Below are 24,106 nucleotides of genomic sequence, written 5' to 3'. Positions count from 1 at the left end.
AACATTTGCATGGACACAGTAGGATTCTCTCATTTGCAAGAAAGATGACAAGTTTATTGACCACCGTTCAAGAGTACATTCATTTCTGGCCTTGTTTCTGCAGCTCATGTTAGCATAGTGTGGTGTTTTCAGTCTAAGAGCTACTTTGTTGAAGACTGCAGTAGAAGGGACTGATCCTGGAACATGTTTATATTGTTCCTCTGGTTACCCTACCTACTAATCATCTCACTCCAAATTGGGTAAGGGTCCGTAATTGACAGTAGCATTTGCAACACAGATGGGATGTTGTACTTGATTGATGGATCAGGAACCGGAAGACCTTTAGAGAACCAAAATGGTGGCATTGTTAAGGCATACTTATCCCCAAACACCTTCCCTTTATGCATGGACACATTTAAAGCACTTTATTGAAATGACGGTTTTGTTACTGCCTTTTCTGTTTTCTTTTGCACTTTGCCCAGGTCTAACCTAAAGTAAGCTTGTGGCAGTTTGTCAACATGATTTGGCCCTTTGTCAGACCAAAACAAAACAAAAAACCTGCAAAGAGGAGAAAAAGCACTGACAGCTTGCTTTAAGTGCAACTCAACTAGTTATAAAACACATCAATATGATGCAAAAAGAAAAGGAAAACATTTAAAGTAAAGGTATAACAAGTAAGACAAAATCAATGGGAGATAAAGGACACAAGTCTTGCAACAGTTTTGCAGTGTCCTGCAACGTAAAGCACCGTTCTCACTGAGAACTAAAGTGAACAAAAACACTTTTGCCAATAATGCCTGTACTTCACTGTTTAAAAGTCTTGTTATTCTGCTCATTCATTCAACCCATTGTTGATTTTGAGGGAAGCTTGGTTGTAAGCGAGGCTTAACTTGAAATTACAAGTGGAAACAATCTTCTACATCATTAATAGTAAGTTACCCGTTTCTGCACCCGCTGCTTTCCTTTAGTTAAATACTGTAAATCTCATGATATTCTAGTCATTCATGAACAGTAATCATATGGCGTGGGAACATGTATATCACCATTGAATCCCAATTTATAGTTTGACAAGGTCCATGTCATTAGGATATGCCACTTCTGCCTATGATTTAGATTTATTTGACTTATTAAAGAAGCTTCAGTTGGGAAACAGAGAGAACTGACTGGGGAGCTTTTTATAACAGTCTGCTCTCTATGTCTCAGTATCTCTCCAGGAAAGCACGCAACACATCCTATATGTGTGTGCAAACATGTGATAGACGGTAGTGAACAACTTATTCCTCCATTTATTCTGAATGTTTCATTCAATCTGGCTGGTTTCCATGGGAACAGAGGGTGGGCGGGGGCTGTTGGATGCAGTGGCCCGAGCCTTCCAACCAAACAGAGCTTCCTGTTGGAGAGAATAACGGTTGTGTCAATGTGTATGGTTTTAGATGTGCTGTTATTGATGCATGTATGAAAAAATAACAGCAGCTCACCTGCACAGCGCCCAGAGTGATCGTCCAGCCTCCAAGGGAGTCTCCCCCACGGGACCTCACTGCTGCGGGGGTAAGGACGCCAGCATCCACGGCCTGGGCTGAACCCTGAGGTGCGGCATCTTCTGAAGCTGGTGGGGTTTGTGTGGATAAAGCGGGAACAGTCTGTGCATTTTGGGCTGGTGCTGCGCCTGTCTCCTCCTCGATGGGTGTATCTTGTGAGCCGCCCAGAACAGAGGAGGAGTTTGAGAGCGGTGGAACTGACCCAGACACACAACTGGGTGCTGGGCTGCTCTCCCCGGAGACGCTGGGGGGAGTGTGAGCGTGCGTAGGTTTCTTCCTGCGGAGTGTGTCGATCCAGCTGGAGCTGTGTCTGGAGGCAAAGGTGGCCAGGGCCAGAGACGAGAGCCTCATGTTCTTTCCTGAAGTGATCAGCTCTCCAAATCCTTCCTGGTGGGCAAAGGCGTAGCCTGACCTCCTAGAACCGCCACGAGCACCCAGACGGCCCTCTGACACACTGCCCAACCCACGGCAGGCACCTCCCTCGCTACGATCTACCGGTTTTCGCTTCTTCTGCCGCACCAGCTGAGTGTAGCGCACCTGGAGAAGAATCATGGACAAGAGATTTAAGATTTGGTGGTTTGGCACTGTTTTCCTTCTTTGAGCCAAGCTAAGCTAATGAACTTCTCATAAAGGGAAGTCGTGTCTTGAAAGTTGCTAAATTCTTCTATTTACTACGACTTTCTTTTTGCTCTTTTGCCACCTATGTGCCTTATATTTAGTTTTCTGAGCATTTAGCCCTATGTATATCAGTGTTTCCTGAGGACAAACATACAAAAAATTACAAACCATTGTGACCCAATTCACAATAGGCCTCATCTATAAATCGTGAGAAGAGCAAATTTGCGCATGGATGAAAGTTTTTTACTGCCTTTTCGGCATCACCTTTATTATTACCTATTATTGAATAGGTAAACCAGCCATTTCAAAGATATATAAGTTTGATAAATCACAACTTTGTTTTATGAATTTGTTATTTTAAACATATACACATGTTAAACACTTTATAAATTGGACCAAATAAATACATTCAGTTAACAGACGTCATTATTCTTTTTATTTCCTAACTTCAGTAAAACAACTAAATGTACGCAGGCCTTTCACAATACATTCAATGTTAGAAGTACTACAATTATCAGAATTGCAGATATAAATGTTTACTAAAAGACTATGGAAGAAATTCTGCAAATTAATTTGGGGACCCCAATAAAATCTGCTGCAAATGACGGCTACATAATGTCTACCACAGCGAGTTCGGTGGGATGCCCCGCTGGCTTGAGACACTGACTGACGAGGCCAAACACTGAGCTCGTATACTATAAAGTAACTTGAGTCATTAGGGTACACTGATTAAGTCAATGTTTGCAGAGTACTTTCAGTGCATGAGGCCAGTGACGGTAAGCACGAACTCTTCAACACACACAGATGAACTGTTTGTACGCGTGCAGTTAATCATTAACTGAGACCAGTTTCAAACTGAGCTGTTGCGAAGATGAGACATTGACACATGTTGAAAAGAAGAAGATGGGCACATCAGGGTTAGAAACTTTGTGTTTGTGTGTGTTTTCTCACCGTGTCTGAGAGCTGAGGTTTGAGGTCCACCTTAAGGAAGCGGAATGCCAAAACTGGAACTATGCATATTGCTGTCGCCAGCGCAATAGTTAACCACACGACTGGCTGCAACAATGTGTTCTGGGCACTACCTGCACTCACAAACACACATAAACAAACACAAACATTAGAAAATATGTTTTAGGAGTTTATAGCATTTCACAAATACTAATAACACATAGATATTAAACATCTTTACATTATGATCTCTATGGTGGTGTGAAATGATTTCAGCAGGTGACTATAGCAAACATGATTAAAGTATTATATTTTATAGAGCCAATACATTGTCATAGTGTGGCTTATTACATATATAATAACAGGTAGCAGTGCATAAATGTTTTATTGGCTGCATTTCTATGGTAATTTACGTTAATGACCGTCTCCTGATTCAGTCTTCAAATACTTTTGTTTTGTTTGCTTTATATAATTACAGTTATGTAGAATAAGTTATTTTAAAAAAATGTTACTGTTTCAAATTACTATTATGTTTTCTGTTTCAGTACAGTATGTAAATATATTTGGTAATACTGGTTTATTGACATTTCTAAATTATTCTCCCTCAGTGTAATCTATTACAATTCACTTGACAAATGTGAAGCATCCTTAATTTAAAAAAATATATATTTTTAATAATTTTATATTCCAAAATACTTGATATTGACTACAACAATTAAGTATTGGTGAGTCTGTCTGTCTGTGTGTGAGTGTTTGCATGTGTGACAGACATGTGTGACCGACCTACAAAGTGGAACTGATTGGGAAAGATCATGAAGAGGGTCTGACTGTGCAGAGCGAACATGATGGAGAAGAAGAAGCCCAGAGAGCCCCACACAAACACATGGTTAATAACAGTCCAGAAGCCTGTGTCAAGAGAGATCTACATAGACACAGACACACATGCAAAAAAACAACACAGTTAATACACAATGCTGGTACAGACAGTAGTTAAACATTGAGGTTGCAACCTCTGACGAAAGCCACACCGGCCTCTCTCACCTGTACGCTGACCACAATGACCAGGGCTGTTGCCGTTGTGACTGCAAAGGTCTGGTAGTCAGCGAGGGGCACTCCGGTGCTCTGAGTGGCATCGGACAGGACTGCACAGGGGACAAAAAACAGCACCACTGACGTGTAGATGCCCTGGGCGATGCAGATGAAGAACTCTCTCTTGTTGAAGAGGAGGTTGAGCTGCCCCGGCTCATACAGTTTAGGATACTCCAGACTCCTCTGGTCAGGAACATCCTACAATAAGAGACAAAGTGTTGAGCTGCATTTACTAAGATAACACTAGCCTGCTAAGTTGTGGTCATAATTACAAAAAATACCTGGAATTTACAGGTTACCAAGAGTCTACAGCGAGGCTAGCGACTGTGTGAAAAATGCTACATCAACATGCCAACATATTTACAATGACAATGCTAACATGCCAATGTTAAGAAGGTATAATGTTTACCATGTTCCCCATCTTGGTTTGGCATGCATGTTAACAGCACATAACACAAAATACAGCTGATAGCTGAGTTTGGAGGTATTTGTTCATGAACCAAAATATTGGACAAGGCCATGGCTGAAAATTAAGTTATTACTATTTCCTAAATGTCATATTGAATGTTATGGCAATCCATTTGGTAGTTTTTTTCCTCTGAGGACCATGAATTGTACAAACTTTTATGGAAGTTCATCTAATCCTTGTTGAGATATTTCAGTGTGGTTCAAAATGGTGGAATGACCAACAGACCAACATTTATCTCACACTAGTGAAGCAAAAATGTAGCTTCACCAATTCATTGTCCTGTTGTCGTGGCTGATAACAATGTATACAGCAAGAAGAGAATTCACTTCTATGCGTGTTCTTCAATTTAATGGAAAGAATACAGCATGCAAGAGTATGATTGAACAGACCTGGTCAAATATCCCCATGGCCAGCACAGGGAGGGAGGTGTAGACAATGTTGTAGAGAGTGATGAAGTACTGATCATACACAGTCTACAAGAGAGAGGAGATGGACACAAAAACACAGACAAAGAGAAAATCATGATTACAATTTCCGAACCCGATTGTTGACATTTAGATGTCCTCATGAGCTCTATTCTCTGACCTGTGCAGAAAAGCCACAGAAGAAGCCAAACCAGAAGTGCACCATGGTGAAGGCAAAGTTCTTGTAAAAGAAGTAGCAGAGGAAGCGGCACATGCGCAGGTAGGACCAGCGGCCGTGCACCAACAGGAGGCGCTGTAGGAAGCGGAACTGGGAGAAGGAGTAGTCACTGGCCAGCACAGCCTGGATCCCCTCCTGACCTGAGATACCAACTCCGATATGAGCACCTGGAGGAGTGGAGAGAGGACACAGAGAAAAAGAGATTTAAAAAAGTAAGCCACATAAATTAGGAAAAACTGGACTTTTGTTTTGGCTTTCTTGTAGGGTTTTTGAAGTATGTTCATGAGACAAATAACTAAAAGAAGCAAAGAGGAGAAAGCATTTGAACTTATGTGGATAAAATAGTGCCTATTCTGGGAGAAAATACATGTTGCTTGTTGTGTATTTTGAAAATAAAAACAGCTAATAATTCATCTATAAAAAATTAATAATAATAATAATAATAATCAATTGTTATGCCTTCGTAAAGAAAGCTAAAGTTACAAATAAAATAAATGCATCAGAAAAAAACAAATGCTATTTTTGAGATTTGAAGAGCATAAATCACAGGATGTGAATCAACCCCACCCATCGTTGCTGAATTCACTGTATTTCTGCTTTTTACATGCATACATTAATTTGAAGAAACATGCACGTATACATGTTCGCATGACGTACATCCATAAGGGGAAAAACACCCAAGGTGATGCAACGCTTACAAAACAGACTATTACAAACACACTTAGAGAAACAGAACAATTGGTTTATGGCTTAACCAAACCTATTTCCCCGAAGTTCCGTCTGACATATTTGGTGTGTTTGGGATTTCTAATAGAAGTAAAAATAAAGTTTTGTGGGTTTGAACAAATGTTTTTTTCTGCACAGCGTAAACCTGCAGGTCAGTAGGCTTTAAAAAGACACTCATCACATTGAAGACACTAAGAAATTAGTTACTCAATTAATGAGGACATCACACCTAAAGAAAGACACTTTTCCACACCACCTTCGTCACTACTAGTAACAACACGTAGATAAACAACTTCTGCTGAGACTTTCCATTGCCTAAAGGTAGACACTGCCATCCACGTGGTCAAACCCTACTTCTCTTTTTCCTCTCAGACTTATCCTCCATGATTGCACAACTCACTTTTGATCATGCTAACGTCATTAGCTCCGTCTCCTATAGCCAGAGTGACGGCCTTCTTGTGTTTCTTGATGAGCTCCACCACCTGAGCTTTTTGCAGTGGGGTGACTCGGCAACAGATCACTGCTTTGCACGCGCACGCTGTAGACACAAACTCCGTCTCCATGTCTGCTTCTAGTGCGTGGGCCTATCAAAGAGCAAGAGACGTTTTATGGGTAAATGGTAACGGGTCAGAGTTGCAGCTGTGGAAAAAAAGTTATTTAAGAAAAATATGGATTGTTGACGCAAGTTAGACATTTGAGAGTTGACGGTTTAACTTATGTTTTGTGTATGTGAGTGTGGGGCCGTGTTATTAATACCAGACTGTGTCCGTTGATTACGAGGGCAAACTCTCCAGAGATGTTGTCCATGAGGTTGGAGGAAGGAGGAGGGCACTGCAGCTGTTTCCCTCCACCTCCTCCTCCTCCTTCTCCCGTACCATCTCCTTCTTGTCCTTCTCTGAACCCGTTACCCATAAAACATCCCTCCATCCCCTCCTCCTTCCCTCCATCTCGGTTTCTTGACAGCTCGATCATCCTTTCCCTCGCCCTCCTGGAGAGGAAAACAAACAAACTCAACATCAACATGACTTGTCTTTGACAAAAAGACAGAACCATAACACAACATGTCAGAGAAAACAGGAGAGATTGGCGAAACAGACACAGCTGAGAAAACAAATCCAACAACTAAATATTTAAACTACTAACTATTTTATGACTCAACACATTTTGGAGGAGGCAGTACATTTTCAGGGCTGTGCATTTAGAGACTTCTAACCGCAACTTGGTGGTTTTAATGTGTTATTTAACTTGGTGGCTGAATGAAAGCTTGGGTTAACCACTGGATATTGTTCAGTAAGTCATGTAAAGTAGTTGGGGAAACTCCTTTTCTTTTGCATTATGTTTTGATGATTTTAATGGTTTTATGTGAAGCACTTTGAATTGCCTTGTTGTTGAAATGTGCTATACAAATAAACTTACCTTGCCTTGCCTTGCTACCTCACATACTCACTCCAATCATGCATATACTTCTTAGTTATTTTCTGATCAACACCTGCCTTTTCTCATTTTTGTTCTGTGTTCATCCTAGAGTGTGAGGCACCAGACAGACAGACAGACAGAAAGAAAGAAAGACAAACAGACAGACAGACAGACAGACAAACAGACAGACAGACGGACAGCCGGACTGACCCGAGCTCCTGCCGTACGCTCTGGACAGTGTGTCCACAAATGATGAACACCTCGGTCATATCATCTGTAAGCATCTTGCAGGAATAGCCTATATTGACAGCTGTCTCTGTGAGAGAAAGGGAGTGGGTTACTGAAGTGCAGTTAATCGTTTCAGCTGAACATGTTGAAGATTCATGATAAAGACAGACTGATAGCTCAGATGGATCAAAAGTTGAGCTGAACATGCTAATATTTTCATTTAATGTGAGAAAAGTGATCTAATTTCACTGCCTGCATGCTTTTTGCCACCACAAATCAATTACATAATTGTGGCTGGCACAAAGACCTGGTCTTGTTGATGATCGGCTCCTGGTCAGTGTGACCACAGAACATGTATTCTTTTATCCAACAAACACGATCTATAAAACTATAGAAAACATGCAAAACATACGTTAAGTTGCATGCTAGTGAAATTGATGTAGAATCTCATCGTCCCAAAACTGGAAATCATCCGGTTTGCCTGGTTTTATGTTGACCATTGCGGTGACTTTCAAGTGTGAGTTACCCTTTGTTTGTGTGGAGCTTTGCAAATGATGATGTTTTTAAAACAATTGTGTGCAAACTAAGCCCTGAAAGTGTGTGTAAAAGTGTACGTCTCTCACCCTGTTTGTCTCCAGTGAGAACCCAGATCTTAATGTTAGCCAGAGAGAGGACAGCGATGGTCTCTGGGACGCCTTCCTGCAGCTTGTCCTCTATAGCTGTGGCACCCAGGAGCTAGACACATGGGCACACACACATTAATTCCAGTTATCATACCAGTGGGAAATTTAAGCAGTGCATAAAGGCAATTTCTGTCCAACGACTTGAAATGGCTTACCATCAATTCAACTCATTAAATCGACAATCAGTGAATAAACATCCTGCACTGAGAAAATGTGTTGTTTAGCTACAGTAAAAGAGAGGAATTTCCCCTCACCAGTTTGGACGATACATCCAAAGAAACCTAAAGTTTCTGTTTAGTGCTATTTTTATTCCGTTTGCGGAAGGAAGTTTGGTTGGATGGATGCACACTCTCAGGCCAAGTCACTAACCATCATGTCTTGTTCTATCTGCTCATAAACGGCTGCCAGTCGTTCCTCTCTGCAGCTGGCGGCCTTGTCAGCGCAGCGGTGGCTCTCTGACCATGCCTCCCACTCGTCCTCTGACAGGTCCCTGTAGGCCAGCGCCAGCGTCCGCAAACCATCGACTGCATACTCCTAGAACCAAATATACAGTAAACACACAGGCATGTACAAACATAAACATATACACACATTCTGAGAATGACGATACACATTGGGAGAAACAATGAAGTCTTAAAGGTCGATGGCACTCTATTTCACTATCAAGGTCCAAATATAGGTCAAAAATATCAGCGTGTGCCACATGTCAAGTTAATAAATTTTATCTGAGTAAATGATTAAATACTGGTTTGAGCTGTTTCCAAGTTTGGAGACACTAGATGGCAGTACAATTTCAACCATACATCCATCCCTGTTTGTTTACTCACATTGAGGTGGTCTGAGGTGACATTCGTCAGTTCCTGGTTACAGGGGTGGAGTCTCTCCAGCAGCACAGTGTCAGCTCCTTTACAGTACAGACGGATTCGACCCTCTGGGTTACGCACTGAGTACAATGAAGACAAAAAACTTCAAGAAATCCACACAACTCTTCCATCACCTTCAAATAATCAGACTCTTCAGACCCTCCTCTTTGTCATCTTCAATAAATGTCATGACATCAGCCGACTGTTTAAACGTGTGCTCAGTGCTTCATGGTCCCGCTGCACTGTGGCAAGACCAAAGTTGTTCTTAAGGCCAGGGTGATTTATGACCAGTTATTTCTGGGCAGTTTTCCAGCACAATACTAGAAGACCAATCTCAGGAACACACAGTGAAATCTTACTGAGGGATAAAATGTTAACATGACTAATAGCCTATATCCTGTTTGTTTAAATACATATTTTTGATTTAAACATGAAAAGCTCAACTCATCAGATGTGTCCACTGCAATAAAGGCCAGTTCTCGTTGTGTTAGTGGCATCCAAAGTATAAAAGAATTGTGCAAATCGTTCAAGACCCCAGATTTAAAGTAATTTTTACATAATATTTAAGTCCCTGTACGCCCAACATTGTGTTTTCTGCTGCAACAAGGTGCTCATCATTGTCGTGAGTAAGGTTGTTTTATGACAAGTGAAAAGTCTTCAGGCAAAATCATTTTTAGGAGAAAAATAGGGAGAATACACATTTTAAGCACCTGAGTCCCTCTAAATTAGTATGTGGAAAATGCTTTAACTACAGAGTGTTTAAATTGCAGATAGTATTCTTCAAACCTTATTTCATCCAGATTAATATTATATATATTATATTTTATCATATTTCTTACCCAGTTTTTCTTGACTTAAAATAAACACCATATTTTTTGTAAACTGAACATGATGATCCCTGCACACCTATAACAGACATCCTCTTGCGTATGTTGTTGAAGTCCAGTATGGCAAGCAGAGTGTAGGTGACGGGTCGTCCCATCTCTGTCGTAGTTATCGTCCCAGGTGTTCGGGAGCGAAACACAAAGCCGAAGTTTCGAGCTGCTGTCACTAGAGCCCCCTCATCTGGCGATTGAGCCTTATAAACCAGCTCTCCTGGTAGACAGATAACATGATGATAAATAATGGACAGAAAATACAGATTGGTTTCAATGTTTGCTGCCATTTGACCTCCCACATTTCCCTTCCCTTGCTCACCCTCACTCTTCTCCTCACTCATAACGGTGTGACAGAGGGATAGCAGGCGGAAAAACTTGTGAGTGTGTGCGTCTCCCACTTTCACTGATTCCAGCAGGGTGTCGTCATAGAAACAGAAGTCCAGGTCTGCCAGGGGGTTGAAGGGAGTGAAGTCCAATCTCTTAAGATAAATAGTGAGTCAGGGACTCTGATAATAGGCCATAAACTAGGAGTACACACATATGCATATGTATGAATGAGTGTGAAAGAGTGTTTCAGTAAAAATGGCTACTTACCTTTGGCTGAGGTGCCAACGGGTCCGTTCCTTCCCCTGACAGCAACACACAGAGGTGTAAGACTTTGTTGTGTACTTTTTGTATCGGTGTGTGTATGGTGATTACACACATTGGCCACTTTATACGGTACACCTATACAATCGAATGCAATCCAATACAACTGCAAAAAGTCCATAGAGTCAGATTTTATGACACCAATGTTTTTTTTACACTGTCATAGAGGTGTAAATTCAATGATATGTTTAAGCGTTCAGGTCATAGTTAGTGATGGTGTTGTACTGGACTGCAGTATATTCAGAGGTGTTTCTTTATTAATATTCGGAGCCCAAATGTATGTAAATATTAAGGCCAAAAATATAACGTAGTCCATAACAGCACTCTTTTCTTGAATTCATATAAAAATGTACATTATAAAGTAGACTTTATGGCATAACAGTTGTATTGAATTACAATAGACTATATAAGTGTACCTAATAAAGTGGCCACCAAGTGTATAGTATAATGTGTGTGTGTGTGTGTGTGTGTGGATGCACTGACCGTAAGTCTGTCCATTGATGGAGCACTTATTGAAGCTCATGATGTTCTGAGTGAGAGTTCCAGTCTTGTCACTGAAGATGTATTCAACCTAAAGGAAACATTAAATTGTTACACTAAATCTTAAATTACACAGAAAAAGCAATTGTTAAAATATATTGTAAATCTAGAAGTAAGATTAAAGCTGTGTTTTAAAACCATTTTCATATTCTGAAATAAAAAAAATATATTTTTTACTTGTAATCAGGGTAAAACAATATTTTTTATTGAGATGCATGAAATGGATTTAGGGCGGGGACTTTTTGTCTACTTATTATGAACTATAAGTCCAGGAGAGTGAAACATTGTTCAGTCTACTATATGTTCTCGTCTCTGAATTTATATCCTTTTTAGTCTGCAGGTGCATTTCATTTGTGCAGTAAAAAAACTTTTGGTTCCATCATTATATGTATATTTCTTAAACAATTTAGGATTAATTAACTAAGCAACAGGAACTAGTATGACTGTGGGATGGATGGGCAGAGAACACAATCAATAAACATGCGTGAAATATCAATATCACACACACAGACTGCATTTGCAGTATTGTCAGTGTGAATGCCCACCTGGCCCAGCTCCTCGTTCAGAGTGGTGGTCCTGGCCTCAGCTGCTGTGTTACACTGTGAGCAGAACATGTCCTGGTCCCAGTTAATGAAGTAGCTGTGACCCAGTCTGATCACCTCCACACTGATACACAGACATGTGACAAAGGGACATGATTACAACAGTAAAGTACACCTTGACAACAGAGAAAGAGGACAAAAAAAATGTCTCACGCAGAGCAATTAGTCACACACCCATGCGCTAGTCAGGGAGCAGTAAGTGCAAAAACTTTTAAGTCTACTAGATCAGGGGTGCAGGGACCACAGTAGTGGTTTGGAACTGGAGGAGCATAGGAAACAATTGTTAGGGCTTCATCTGCAGCTCTCTTACCTGAGAAGGAATCACTGTAGATAACATATACAGACATTGTTAAATAAAGCATAATAATATATAATATAAGCAGTAATGTAATACAGGAAACAGTGTAATAAACACAATATTTGGTCAAAACAACAGTCAGCATTAATATCATTTCTGTTTGTTTTCTATGACTCATATTTGTCTTTCATCACTCTTCTACACACGCTTTGTTTTTGCACAGTATGTCTTGGGCTTCTCCTCACCTGACATACAGAGAGATAGGCACCACGGTGTTGAGAATGATGACATAAGACCAGAAGGAGAGGAAGGCCGAGAATAGGAAGTTGTCCACAGGGGGGTCCCAGGGCAGATAGCTCTGAAACAGGGAGCCCACCTCTCTCTCCCACACTGCGTTACCCACAGCCAGGATCACACCCATACACACCAGGAAGCCAAAGATCTGACAGAAACACGCAGATGGAGAAACGTTACAGTCGGAGTAAGCAGGAGTACAATCATACCGTACATTTGGATCTCTTAGTCAGTTGAACCCAAATCTGGATAGAATTAATGAGGAGATATAGGACACTAGATTCAAGCCACTGAGCTCATGTCCTGAAATAGTGACTGTGTGAGCCATGAAAGTGAGAGGTTTGGGGTGTCCTACCCAGAGGACCAGAGTGTTCATCAGGCGATCGATGCTTGTACGCTTAAACTTGGTGCGACCGCTGTTCTGCATTAGCTTGGTATCTGGGCCTGAGACAAAAAATGGGGAAAGTTAGACCTGTTATTCACATCATATACATACTTTCACACACAAATATTCACGGACACACACGACCTGCGAAGATGACCAGGCCGTAGCAGGCCTCCGTGTTGCGAAGGACGCATCCTCGTAGCAGCATGTTCTGGTTCGTCAGGGTGTATTTCTTGTCTCTCCAGTACAGAGTCCCACAGAAACGATCCAGCTTGTTGTTGGGGGGTTCACACACCACCTCACCTTCACACACACACAAATGTAAATCATAAGCTATATCATAGATGTCCACCAAATCCAATTACATTATTAGGTTTGTTTTCCTAGCTGTATGATATAGTGTTGAATTAATCATCCATGTGACATCAGGCCGTTGTCACACACATAAACACACACCCAAACACACCTTTCGTAAGTTGATAAGCGGCAAAGTGTGGGTTGATTTGCAGTAATGAATTTTCCACAGCAGGTGAGGAGTGTGTGGATGTGGGCGTGCAGTGCTGTGCTCACATAAAAGTCTTTCGTTGTGTGAGACTAGTGGGCGAGAGATGATAGGCTGTTGTTTATTGCTGGCAGGGGACGGAAGAGAGAAAGTGTGTGCGTGTAGATTTTGTGTGGGGTTTTTTGTGTTCATGTGCGAGGGTGTGAAGGTGGATAAGGTTTGTGTTAAACACTGAAAGCTTGACCTATATATTATCAAGAACGGAAGATGAACCAAACCATAAATTGAAATAAGAGGAGGAGTTTTCTCAAAAATCACCGTCGAACGAAGCCAAGTTGTTCTGGTTTCCAAGTTCAGATGTCACTGAGACAGACTGACGAACCTTCATATTGGTCTCTCTGCAAGATAATACAGCACATACAGCGATTTAGATGTCGTGTCTTGTTTCTTCTGCAGATTGTGAGGTACTGTGAGTCGAGGGTAAAATGTGGTGTGTTTTCTGACCCATCCAGCTCGGCTGTCTCAATGTAACAGAGTCCATGAGGTTCGCTGCTGGACAACAGGAGCAGGTCAGCCTGAAAGAAGATACAACATCAGAGCAACCACTGCACTGACGGCACAGGAACAGAATTAGTACGGCCCAGATGGCACAGTGATGATAGAACTGACAGAGTATTTGCATCTGCAAACAAGTTAGTAATTAACAACAGTAGGTAGCATATCCTAATAAGGCACAGACTGTACTGTATCAGTCTACAATACAGTAGAAAAAATCACCATGATCACATGCATATTCAGATGGTTCCAGGCTGATCTCTGAACATCCAATGCTACAATAGGTTGGTAGAATAAAGTAGTCTGAATTAAAATGGGCCCTGCAAGAATACTGTTCACTGTGTGCATCGTGCATTTGTGCATGTCATGTATATTGATGTGTTGGACACACACTTACTGCCACAAACTGGTTGTTTTCCAGTTTGACGATATCACCCACTCGAACGTTCATCCACTTTTCATTCTGTAGCCTGAAACAGAGAAACAGAGAGAAAACAGTGAGTTAGAGAAGCTAAGAAATTGTTGTGATTCAGAAAACCTTGCAAAAAAAAACTTTACTAAGTTGCAAATGCATGACAGGAAACTCACGAGCCACGGATGAGGACCTGAGACTGACGGTTGTTCACTTGGTTGTCGCTCTTGTGACGAAACTGCAGGAGACAAATATCAATATGAGCTTTTCAGGAGTCGAGTCGAGCTGACCATATTCAAGAGGCCCCTTGTTTGTTTCTGCTAGAAATAATCTGGTGCCCCTGTACTGTATTTCAGTGTGATTTCACAAAATGATGTGAGTACGTATATGGTGATTAGAAGACATGCTCACATAGTCATCTGTGGCATCCTTTACTGCGGTGATGCTCAGCACCAAAGCTAAAGGCACAATGGTAGTGAACCAGGAGAGGGAGGAGATCTGAGGTATTAGCTAGACAGAGACAGAGAAGGTGGGTTTGCAGATTAGTTTGAAAAGGGACATAAAAGCAGTGTACAATTCAGAGACAACTACATCATACCCAAGCTACACAGACCACTCAGCATGTTCAAGTGGAAGCAATAAGGTTTTACAACTGACTACAACAGATTATAAAGTATATAATCCTTCACCTGGGATTAAAAGCAGAGGTTGATGGGTATGTCACTAGTTTTGCAAAAATGTAGTCTTATAAAAAAGTAGTGGACAAATTGTCCTGCTGGTGCCACTAGAAGAAAAGTCAGAGGATCACCACAGACTGTAGGATTCACCGTCTGGGGACAATAAAAGTGTGTACAAAATTTTACAAAAAGTTGTTGTGACATTTCAATCTGGATGAAAGTAGATGGCTGACATTGCCAACCCTGCTAGCATGGCTCAAAATCAACAAAAGGCTAAACATCATAACTTAAAACTTTTTTGCAACTTGTGAATGATCAACTGGCTGTGAAAGATGTCGCCGTGAAACTGTTTGGTAGGATGTGTTTTCTGTAGCTAACGCCTGCACTGGCTGTGCTCTCAGCTGCAGAGAGCTGCATGTTCGCTAATTCTGTTTTTCATAAACAGCATCTTGTCACACATTCTTACGGAACTGATTTCTACGCAATTTCTTGGAATTGGAATTTTCATGGTGTCATATTGCCGTCACCTGTTATAATACTTTATTGTCACCTATTTGTTTCATTGAATTTTCGTGTTTCAAGCCAACTATTATTTTCTGACACATTTCTGTCCTTAAACGATGTAAACCAGTAACTCTTCAGCCTTTGAAGTTCCAGCTGCACTCACACACTCTGTCTCTCTCTCTCTTTCTCACCCCCTCCCTGTGCCATGCTTACATCCCTCTTTACATCCCCCCTTGACCTCCTCTACTCACCTGCAGTATGAGCAGGAAAAGGAAGTAGGTGTTGGCTACTTCCTGGAACTGCTCAAACAAGTTGACGGGCAGAAAGGTGACGATGTTGTACTTGGATGTCATAATGCAGTTACTCTGGATGAGGAGGAGGGAAACAATTATATGGACTTTCACAATATCTCAGTTGAATTGGTTTAATATTCTCTCATCTTTTATGAACATCATTTATATCATGGACAAGAGAATGTTCTTACTGCGTACTGAAACTTTTCGTTGTACTCTCTGTCATTGGCTCTGACCCTCCTCTCCTCCTCTGTGTTAAGGCACAAAATGAGTCATTAGAGGATGATATCACAACTGAAATATACAGAAAGCACTGCAATTCTGTGTGTCAAAGTGGATAAAGGGACCAATTGTAAATCCTTAAGAATATCCATAACAGTTAAATCCTCCGGAGACTTGGACAGAGAAAGAGAGTGAAGGAGACAGACAGTCCACTATGTTCGTGCAGATATTTATTAATCAATGAAGCTGGAGTAGTCTGCAGGAGGTTGTATTATTAGTATTGGGTCAGACACAATCATTCTGTCACACACACACACACACACACACACACACACACACACACACACACACACACACACACACACACAATAACTAATAATCAGACCAATAATGTCAGCTCTTTAATTATCTTCTGCCTCTGTCTCTTAATGATCTCCAGAAATGCAACACAAAACCACAGATGTGCATCTGTATGAGTCAACAGGAGTACCGAGACCCTTTACAGGTATTCACAGATGAAGAATAACGTCCATTACACTTATGACTTAAATCTACAGAGAATAGACGTAAACAGTGAAATGTCTGCCCTCCAGACCATGCTCTCAATCCTCTTACTTTGTCTTGGTTTTTAGGTTTCCGTTTATGCTGAAGCAAGGTATTTTAGGAGTTCCCCTCCTCCTCCACCAGGCCTGTCTCCTCTAATATTGACGAGACTGCTTTTTAAATGAAATAACTGGCCTGTTTTGCACTGGGCTGCACACAGTTCATATGCACGCACACACGCATGCACGCGAGTGTGCACACACACACACACACACACTTTTGCAAAGACGTACTGTAGCTCTGAAACCACAAAGTCCTCAACACACTTTTGACTGAGAGGCAATGAGGCGCCACAGGAAGGGACATCACACAACAGAAGCCTCATAATCACATGCACACATAAACAAAGACCATGTGGTTTCCTGTTTCTGCAGCACTGTGAAGCCAGGTCTTATCTTTGTTTGTGCTCTACCAAACAAACCTCTTAAAGAGATACCGTAGAGCTCGTCTTTGTTGTTACAGGTTAAAAGACAGATTTGGTCAGACCAGCTGGGCTGTTGTCACAGTGGATTAGATCATTTAGATCTAATAGCTAGCTCCCAGCTACCTGAAGGTTGTTAGGTTGCTTTCTGGGGGAAGTGTTCACCAGACAGATCCGACTGACAGGCAGCAAAAAACCTGCAACCCTCCATGAAGAGGCCACGATGCTTGTGCAAGGTAAGCAGAGAGACACTGAGTCTTCCAAGCATCTGATGTCAGGACCAGGCGGTGTCTGTCCCAGCTGTGCAAGCTGACCAACCCAAGCTGAATGCATGAGCATCTTTAGCAAACTGCCCATTAAGTGTTTAATGTCTCTGACAGCTTCAAGGGCACTAGAAGCCCTGACGCAGAGTAGCTGCTACACAGCAAGTCTGTATAAATCTATAAAGCTCCATTACTGGGAAACTTTCAGTTGCAGGCTTACTCTGCTGTGAGCGTAAGGTTTCCATAAACAACTGGGACATAAAGTAGTACATAAATATTGATTCAAAGTAAAATACTTCATACCATACAATCTTACACAGAATGACGAACTGACTCAGTTTCTTTCATTCCTGTCTCTTTAATACTCTTCCCCCTATATGGTTGGGCATGTAAGAACACGTGCAACAGCACACAACCTCCTTATGTCGCCATAAGCAGCAGAACACTCTCACAACACAGTGAACAAAGACTGAAGTCCTAACAATAATGAGCAAAAAGATATCTGAGCTATGGGAAATGCTATTGTCATTGCCATGACTGAACCTAAGGCAGGATCACTTTCTGCACAGACGTGATCATCACTCACTGTGCCTGATTTAATTAGATGAAGATGGGATGGTAGAATTTTCTGCAGTCATGCGCGTGCATGCGCACACACACACACACACACACACACACACACACACACACACACACATACACAATGATCTAATTCGTTGGAAAACAATGCGGGTGACACAGTGACAGACTGGTAGGCTGGAGGTCAAATCAAGGTGCACATCCAGTGGGATTCGTGATAGTTAAGCAAAGGAATAAGGATACAGATGAGGCAGTGCAGTGACAGTGGAGGCTGGCGCCTGGAAGATTGATCAGTGTCTCAGCCAGCAGAGACAACAAGGACATCATCATACTTATTTATGCAAAATTCAGATTCAGATAAACTCAGTTTTGTTTACACATGCACAGATTTATAACCAGCTCTAAACATCAGGAAAACAGTTAAAAACTTTGAGGCAAATTATACAAGTCGTCTCTTAATATAGGGATATAAACCTGAAAACAGAAGAAAATAATCCAAAACACTGGGTGGCAGTGAACAGTTACTTAACAGTCACTATGAGTATGAAGAATGAAAATTATTGTTATTTCCCTGTTATTTAATTGACTAATGTCGGATGCTGATGTCTAATAAACACAGTAAAAAAGTTCAATAGTATAAGTACAAGCTATAATATAGTATAAGCCAATTAGGTCTGTAATACGCACTTATGTAATATGATGATGTGTAAGCAGTGTACACACACAAACGCATAAAAACTGTTTAGTAAAAAATGGGGCCAGTGAGATGAAGAAGCAGGAATGAAACTTGGACTCAGTTGGGATGAGGATGATAAATTATGTTTATTTGAGATGCAGTTTGTGCAATCAACAACCTCCTGATGATCATGATGATGATGATGATGGTGACGATGATGATGATGATGATGATGATGACACTGAAGACTGTGGCACAATAATAATAATAATAATAATAATAATGTAAATTAAACGCAACCTTAACCATCACACAAACTCATACCTGTCCACCTCTTTTTCGATTTGGCTCCATTTAGTCCTTTCTGTTTTTTTCTTTTAAGGGAAAGAACGAGTGGAAACCATTTCTCCGGGATTTCTTTCGGTATTGTCATCTTGACTTTTCCAACAGTCACCGTCTGGATAATTGTTGAAATGTGCGCTCTTTCAATGACCGCCGCATCTCCGCAAGGACGCGGGGATGAAGCTCAGGTCCCAACTTCAGTCAAGTTGGATTAACTGCGCACCGTCCATCCCTGCCTCTCTGTAGCTTCCTCTCTCGCCTCCCCAAACACACGCACACACATACGCGCACGCACGCACTCACACTCATTTGTTCTGTTTTCTATCTCTCTCTCCTGCCGCAGAAACACTGAGGTCATTTTTTTCAGCAACTTCACAGCCGAATTTGTCGCTAGGTTCAGAATGCTTAAGAGTTATATGATTATAAAACATGTATATTGTAGACTTATTTATATCCTAAAGCTAAATGTTGTAAAGTGTTTGTCTCGATGACGCACACACGCAAATTAGAAGTGTTTCATCAATTCTGCTGCACAGCAGCCTCATCAATCAACTGACGCACCATGTGCAAAGTCTGCAACGTCATCTTTTTAGTCTCTTCCACAACATAAACACTGTCCGCTGTAAGCATTACGTAACCACAGAGGCTCTGGTTTTGACGGCAGTTACCACGGCAACCGTTCTGCAGGGACCCTACAGACGAGTCTCCGAATGAGGAAACTGTCCGCCATTTTGGATCTTTAGGCATGACGACATTGCAGCATAGCTGTGGCGTTTTGAGCCAAAGTGTCTCGTGCAGTTGCCCAGTTTCCTGCACGTTTTAACGGAGAAGGTGCACTGCAGTGGGAAGTGCCAGACAGGTGCCTGCGCACGTGCTGCGCGGCGAGCCTCGTGCAGATACATTAAAGATTGCCAACCACACGGTTTTACGCACACTTCTCATATGCATTCCCTGATCGTGCTTTGTGACGATATGCAGAATACTTACACACACACACACACACACACACACACACACACACACACACACACACACACACACACACACGTGCATAAGCACTTAACTAACAAAAGGTGAGAAATCTAAAGCTTCCATTCTCACCTCTACAGGTGCATATATGGCTGACATATTCACCATGTTAAATATTGACACGAAGCCTACATTTAAGAGTCAGATATGTAATTAGATAGGGCGAATTAAAGGTGATTACATTATTTTTAAAAAGAACACACATATTAGCAAATTTATTTTACTGATTTTGTTTTAGTATATTGTGATAATCATGTTTCCATCAAAATATTAACCATGACAATTTTGTGACCATATGATGAAAACTAGCTAAAACCTTTGTCATTTTCCTCACCTCATGTGTTGCAGGGTCAACTTCCTGTTTGATGTTAGCCCCTCACGCAATTTGAATAAGTCTATGTGGTTTCACCCGGTTTCACAACTAGGGCTCGGCAAAAAAAAATAATTAAATTTTCACTCATCAGCCGAGAAAATAAATCCCAAATTAGTTATACTGTCCCACTATATGTCCCAATCACCCTAAATTCCCCCAGGTAATCATAGCCCAAATACTGTAATGAAAATGAAACTTTATTTTGACAGAACAGGAAAGATTGGTGTGAGTGGACGGCATCCATTATCATTCCTAGGATTCTTATACAAAATTGCATCCACAGTGGTGGTTAGGCCAGAGTGTTTGCTGGATGTTTCTTCTGTCTCTCTCCACTACAACTTTCAAGTAAAGGCATTACATATCCACCCCAAAAATATATAAATAGCATACCCAACAAAAATCAATTGCACACTGCAACTACAAGCTGTGTATTAGTTTGACTCAGTCAAGTTTGCAAGTCTTTAATATGTAAATAATGATGACAGTATAACATACAAAAAAACAACTTTACAATCAGACTTCACATTTTAACATGTAAAAGGCCCCTGCAATGCGTCACTGATGCTTTGATCTCAGAGGCTCTGTCCTCCAACCCTGCGTGGGCCCCTTACGTAAAGGACCATCACTGTCTCACTGTGGTCCCATTTGCACTTGGCAATAATGTGCATCTTGTATTCAAACTGACTGTGGATATTGCAAGATTAAATTTACAACTGGCATTATCATGCTGTATGTCTGTAGTCTTCTCTGACATCTGATTTGAGTTCCTCATGTCAAGTTTACTCTTCAGTAACATGTGTGTGTTTCCCTGGTGTTTACATTTTTAAAGAAACACGAGAGGCATGTGAGGCATTTGAAACATGAAGTTATGCTGTTGTCTTTTTCTTTTTAAAACTGAAGAGAAGGTGGTTACAGCAGTATCAGCAGAGAAGAATTGCAACTCCATTCAAAGTTTTCATCCATCACCAGAGATGACACTGTTTATCTGGACATCTACCAATGTACAGCATACAAGCCTATATAATAAGCATAGTATGCTCAGCATGCTCGTAATGCATCGCTGAACACCCTTAAATCAAATTAGAATCTATCCTCCGTACATCCTGTGTTAAGTTAAGTGCTATCTGACAACAATCCATTCACTAGCAACACGTATTAACACCAGGTAAAAGTCAAAACTCTGAGGGGCTTTGTGAGCTTCCCTACCAACATATACTCCCATCTCTTTCACCATCATCAAACCTTTAGGACCACTGACGCTCACGAAACTAGTTTACCTGAATGCACAAGTGATTAGTATGTTGAGTGTCTGGTACTGACCCGGAGGAGGCCTCTTTCTGAACATCTCCACTCTGCCGGCGTCCTTCTACTATGGCCCATGGGATTGTCTGTAGAGGGAAACAAGAGGAAATGAAGAATGCAGAAGAGAATGTGATGAATGTGAATTGTGAAGAGAGGCACTGAGGAACGAGGACGGTTGAAGTGAGAAACATACAAACTTCTGACTCACTTATTCAAAACCAAACAGGGCTCATGCCTGTATTCAAGTGATGCACTATTTATTTCATGTCTTTTTTTTTTTTCAGGTGTGAAAAATATTGTCATAGAAGAGAGAAAGTAACTCAATCAGGCATTACAACCACAGGACACACACACACACACACACACACACACACACACACACACACACACACACACACCAGATGATTTCTGGTCTGTTAGAGCCATAATGAGGAAATGACATTCAGCAGAGAGTTGCATCTGTCTCTGTGGCTCACACAGTGTCAGGGGACTGGTGGCTCGGGCCAGATCCACTGTCAGTCTCCTCCTATAGTGGATGAGAAAGAGTAACGGAGCGGTATTCTTCCCAGAACTCTTATCTTCTCTTCTCACTTTCCCAACATTTATGCTGAGCTGTTAACACTACACACCTCGATGCTTTCGCTCACTGTTTTATCTCGGCTAAGTAATGGAAGAAGATGAGGGTGTGCGAGATGAGGTTGCAGAGGCGAGGCGTTATACATCCCAGCCTCTGGTTTGTAGTGCATGCTATAGCAGGTACAAACAGTATGGCAGACAGGGGCTCGAGGCAGCAAAACTTCCAATCAATACTCCTGAGAAAGAGCGCTCTGCCTCTCTCCATGTGAGTTGGGCCGATCAGCTTTCAGCTACAGTTTCCAGCATCGTCTCATGCCCGGACATACACTCTTCTCTTTAAGTGCATGCTTTCTACTCACGTTCTACACTGCACACTACCTCTTTATGAATCTATTAGAGACTGTGGAATGAGAGTTTGCCATGTTCTCTTGCCTCTCTCCAGTTTTTCAAGTGTCACATCGCTCACATCTCTCGCTCTCCATCTGTGGCTGCCGTCTTGTATAACCCTATAGTCCTGCGGTGCTCTTATGAAATAAAGCTGGCAAACCGGGGACACAATGAATATCTGAGCACCTTTCTTGCCCTTTGTGAAGAATTCCCTCCATCTATCTCACTGGAGTCTGGCTGATGTTTTGAAGGATTTGGAGCAGCAAAAATCCTTGATGAAATGTGTAAACTGCAACACCGAAACTCACTTCCTCACATCTTAAATATAACAAAAAACAAGAATACATGTACTGTATATAATATTCCTGTAGTCAGTTGGTTACAGTAGGTCATTATATCATTTCCCTGCTCTGGGGGCAAGTGTAAGTCTTGTTGAGCAGAAAAACACACACATACAATGCGTCTGTCCTCACATAATATTACGTTTGTCGATGATAACCTCAGGATTCTTTACAGGTTTGATAATATCTGCGTCTACTGTATACAAAAACAAATATTTTTCAATGAAATCCTATTTACATGAACCCAAAGAATATACTTGCTACTATCATAAGAAAGCCAACCAATACATTGAAACAACAAAAGACATGGATGACTTTATGACATTATGCACTCTAAGAGTTGTATTTTTCTTAAGGAGAGTCTTTAATCTCTTTTGATATACTACCAAAATATACAAATGGAGTTTTGTGTTGTTATATCTGCATGACATCTTGTTAAAATGCACTATAAGTTTACTGTTGTTCCCTATAGTTACTTTCTTAAGGAAGAAGAGAATAAAATACTTTAATGCCTCTCACAAAGTTAAGTCATCATGTAATTGAATTATCCCCCAATTAGTCCAAATGCTCCGTTAGACATAACAGGACATGCGGTGATGCCAGGGGTTAGTACACAACGATATGTCTAACTTTCACTTTGACTTTTGGAAAATGTTCTGACTAATATCAGGCTACAGAGATGTTTTATATCCCCAGAAACTAAGAACTGAATCTACTGTATGAACAGGGCAGCTTTAATGTAAATCGCATTGCCTGGCGCAGTAATATGAGCTGAACTCTCCACATTGAAAACCGAGAGAAACATCAATAATATTTCGGCTGATTAAGTACTGGACTGCATGGCAACCCGGCTGGCCATACATGATGGAGGCTGCTAACCACCGCTAGAACAGTTCAGGAAACAGACACCTACCTTTTCAAGTTGGCGTTATAAATAGGTTTCTGGTGGAGACATCCTCGTTGCTTCTCTCGCCGAGGTCATGGTGAGGTTTCGGGCTTGAGCTGGACGCTGGCCCCGTAATGGGACGCGGTCACTGAGGTGGGAGGGTGAAGTAGAGACCCGGGATGCGCTAGAGACACCGTGTCGAGGTGAGGGAGGGTTTGGCTTCGGCCAGGGGAGAGGAGGGAGGAGGGGCTACACCTCCATCTGAACCTCCCGCACTTAAGGACCCTAAGAACATTCACTGAGGATCTAACATTTGCTC

General features: G+C 41.5%; 1 protein-coding gene across 3 annotated transcripts; it reads right to left on the bottom strand.

Moving 5' to 3' along the window:
* Positions 1–32: 32 nt before the first annotated feature.
* On the bottom strand, positions 33–23,953 carry atp8b2 (ATPase phospholipid transporting 8B2). 3 transcript variants are annotated; one of them, XM_068735315.1, is made up of 30 exons: positions 23,815–23,953; positions 21,616–21,683; positions 15,979–16,037; positions 15,746–15,859; positions 14,725–14,823; positions 14,490–14,551; positions 14,299–14,371; positions 13,851–13,921; positions 13,665–13,744; positions 12,989–13,147; positions 12,815–12,903; positions 12,411–12,607; positions 11,811–11,931; positions 11,209–11,296; positions 10,672–10,706; positions 10,397–10,556; positions 10,106–10,294; positions 9,164–9,279; positions 8,706–8,870; positions 8,277–8,388; positions 7,636–7,741; positions 6,766–6,997; positions 6,410–6,593; positions 5,227–5,450; positions 5,031–5,114; positions 4,125–4,370; positions 3,867–4,005; positions 3,087–3,217; positions 1,458–2,054; positions 33–1,369 (listed from the first exon to the last, which is right to left on the bottom strand). In XM_068735315.1, exons 2-30 carry the CDS (start codon positions 21,638–21,640, stop codon positions 1,280–1,282), a joined length of 4,047 nt encoding a protein of 1,348 aa, XP_068591416.1. In that variant the 5' UTR covers positions 21,641–21,683; positions 23,815–23,953; the 3' UTR covers positions 33–1,279. The 3 variants fall into 3 exon arrangements, with proteins under 3 accessions (XP_068591416.1, XP_068591415.1, XP_068591417.1); XM_068735314.1 differs by lacking the exons at positions 21,616–21,683; positions 23,815–23,953 and adding an exon at positions 18,876–19,596; XM_068735316.1 differs by lacking the exons at positions 33–1,369; positions 1,458–2,054; positions 21,616–21,683; positions 23,815–23,953 and adding an exon at positions 18,876–19,600 and having other exon boundaries at positions 3,093–3,217; positions 3,871–4,005.
* Between the last annotated feature and the right edge of the window lie 153 nt (positions 23,954–24,106).

The sequence above is a fragment of the Cebidichthys violaceus genome, unplaced genomic scaffold (assembly GCF_023349555.1).
Source record: "Cebidichthys violaceus isolate CVI_PGR_0920_01 unplaced genomic scaffold, fCebVio1.0.p SCAF_7, whole genome shotgun sequence".
NCBI lineage: Eukaryota > Metazoa > Chordata > Actinopteri > Perciformes > Stichaeidae > Cebidichthys > Cebidichthys violaceus.
Note: the sequence above shows the minus strand (reverse complement) of the source record. Positions and strands in the feature narration are given on the sequence as shown.

Bases quoted from the DNA above. Each gene is read 5' to 3' on its own strand.
- atp8b2 (XM_068735314.1), bottom strand. From the start codon at position 18,984: ATGACAATACCGAAAGAAATCCCGGAGAAATGGTTTCCACTCGTTCTT. The intron at 10,557-10,671 runs GTAAGTAGCCAT...ATTTATCTTAAG, and splicing joins CGTTGGCACCTCAGCCAAAG to AGATTGGACTTCACTCCCTT. The intron at 8,871-9,163 runs GTGAGTAAACAA...ATTTGGTTCTAG, and splicing joins TCACCTCAGACCACCTCAAT to GAGTATGCAGTCGATGGTTT.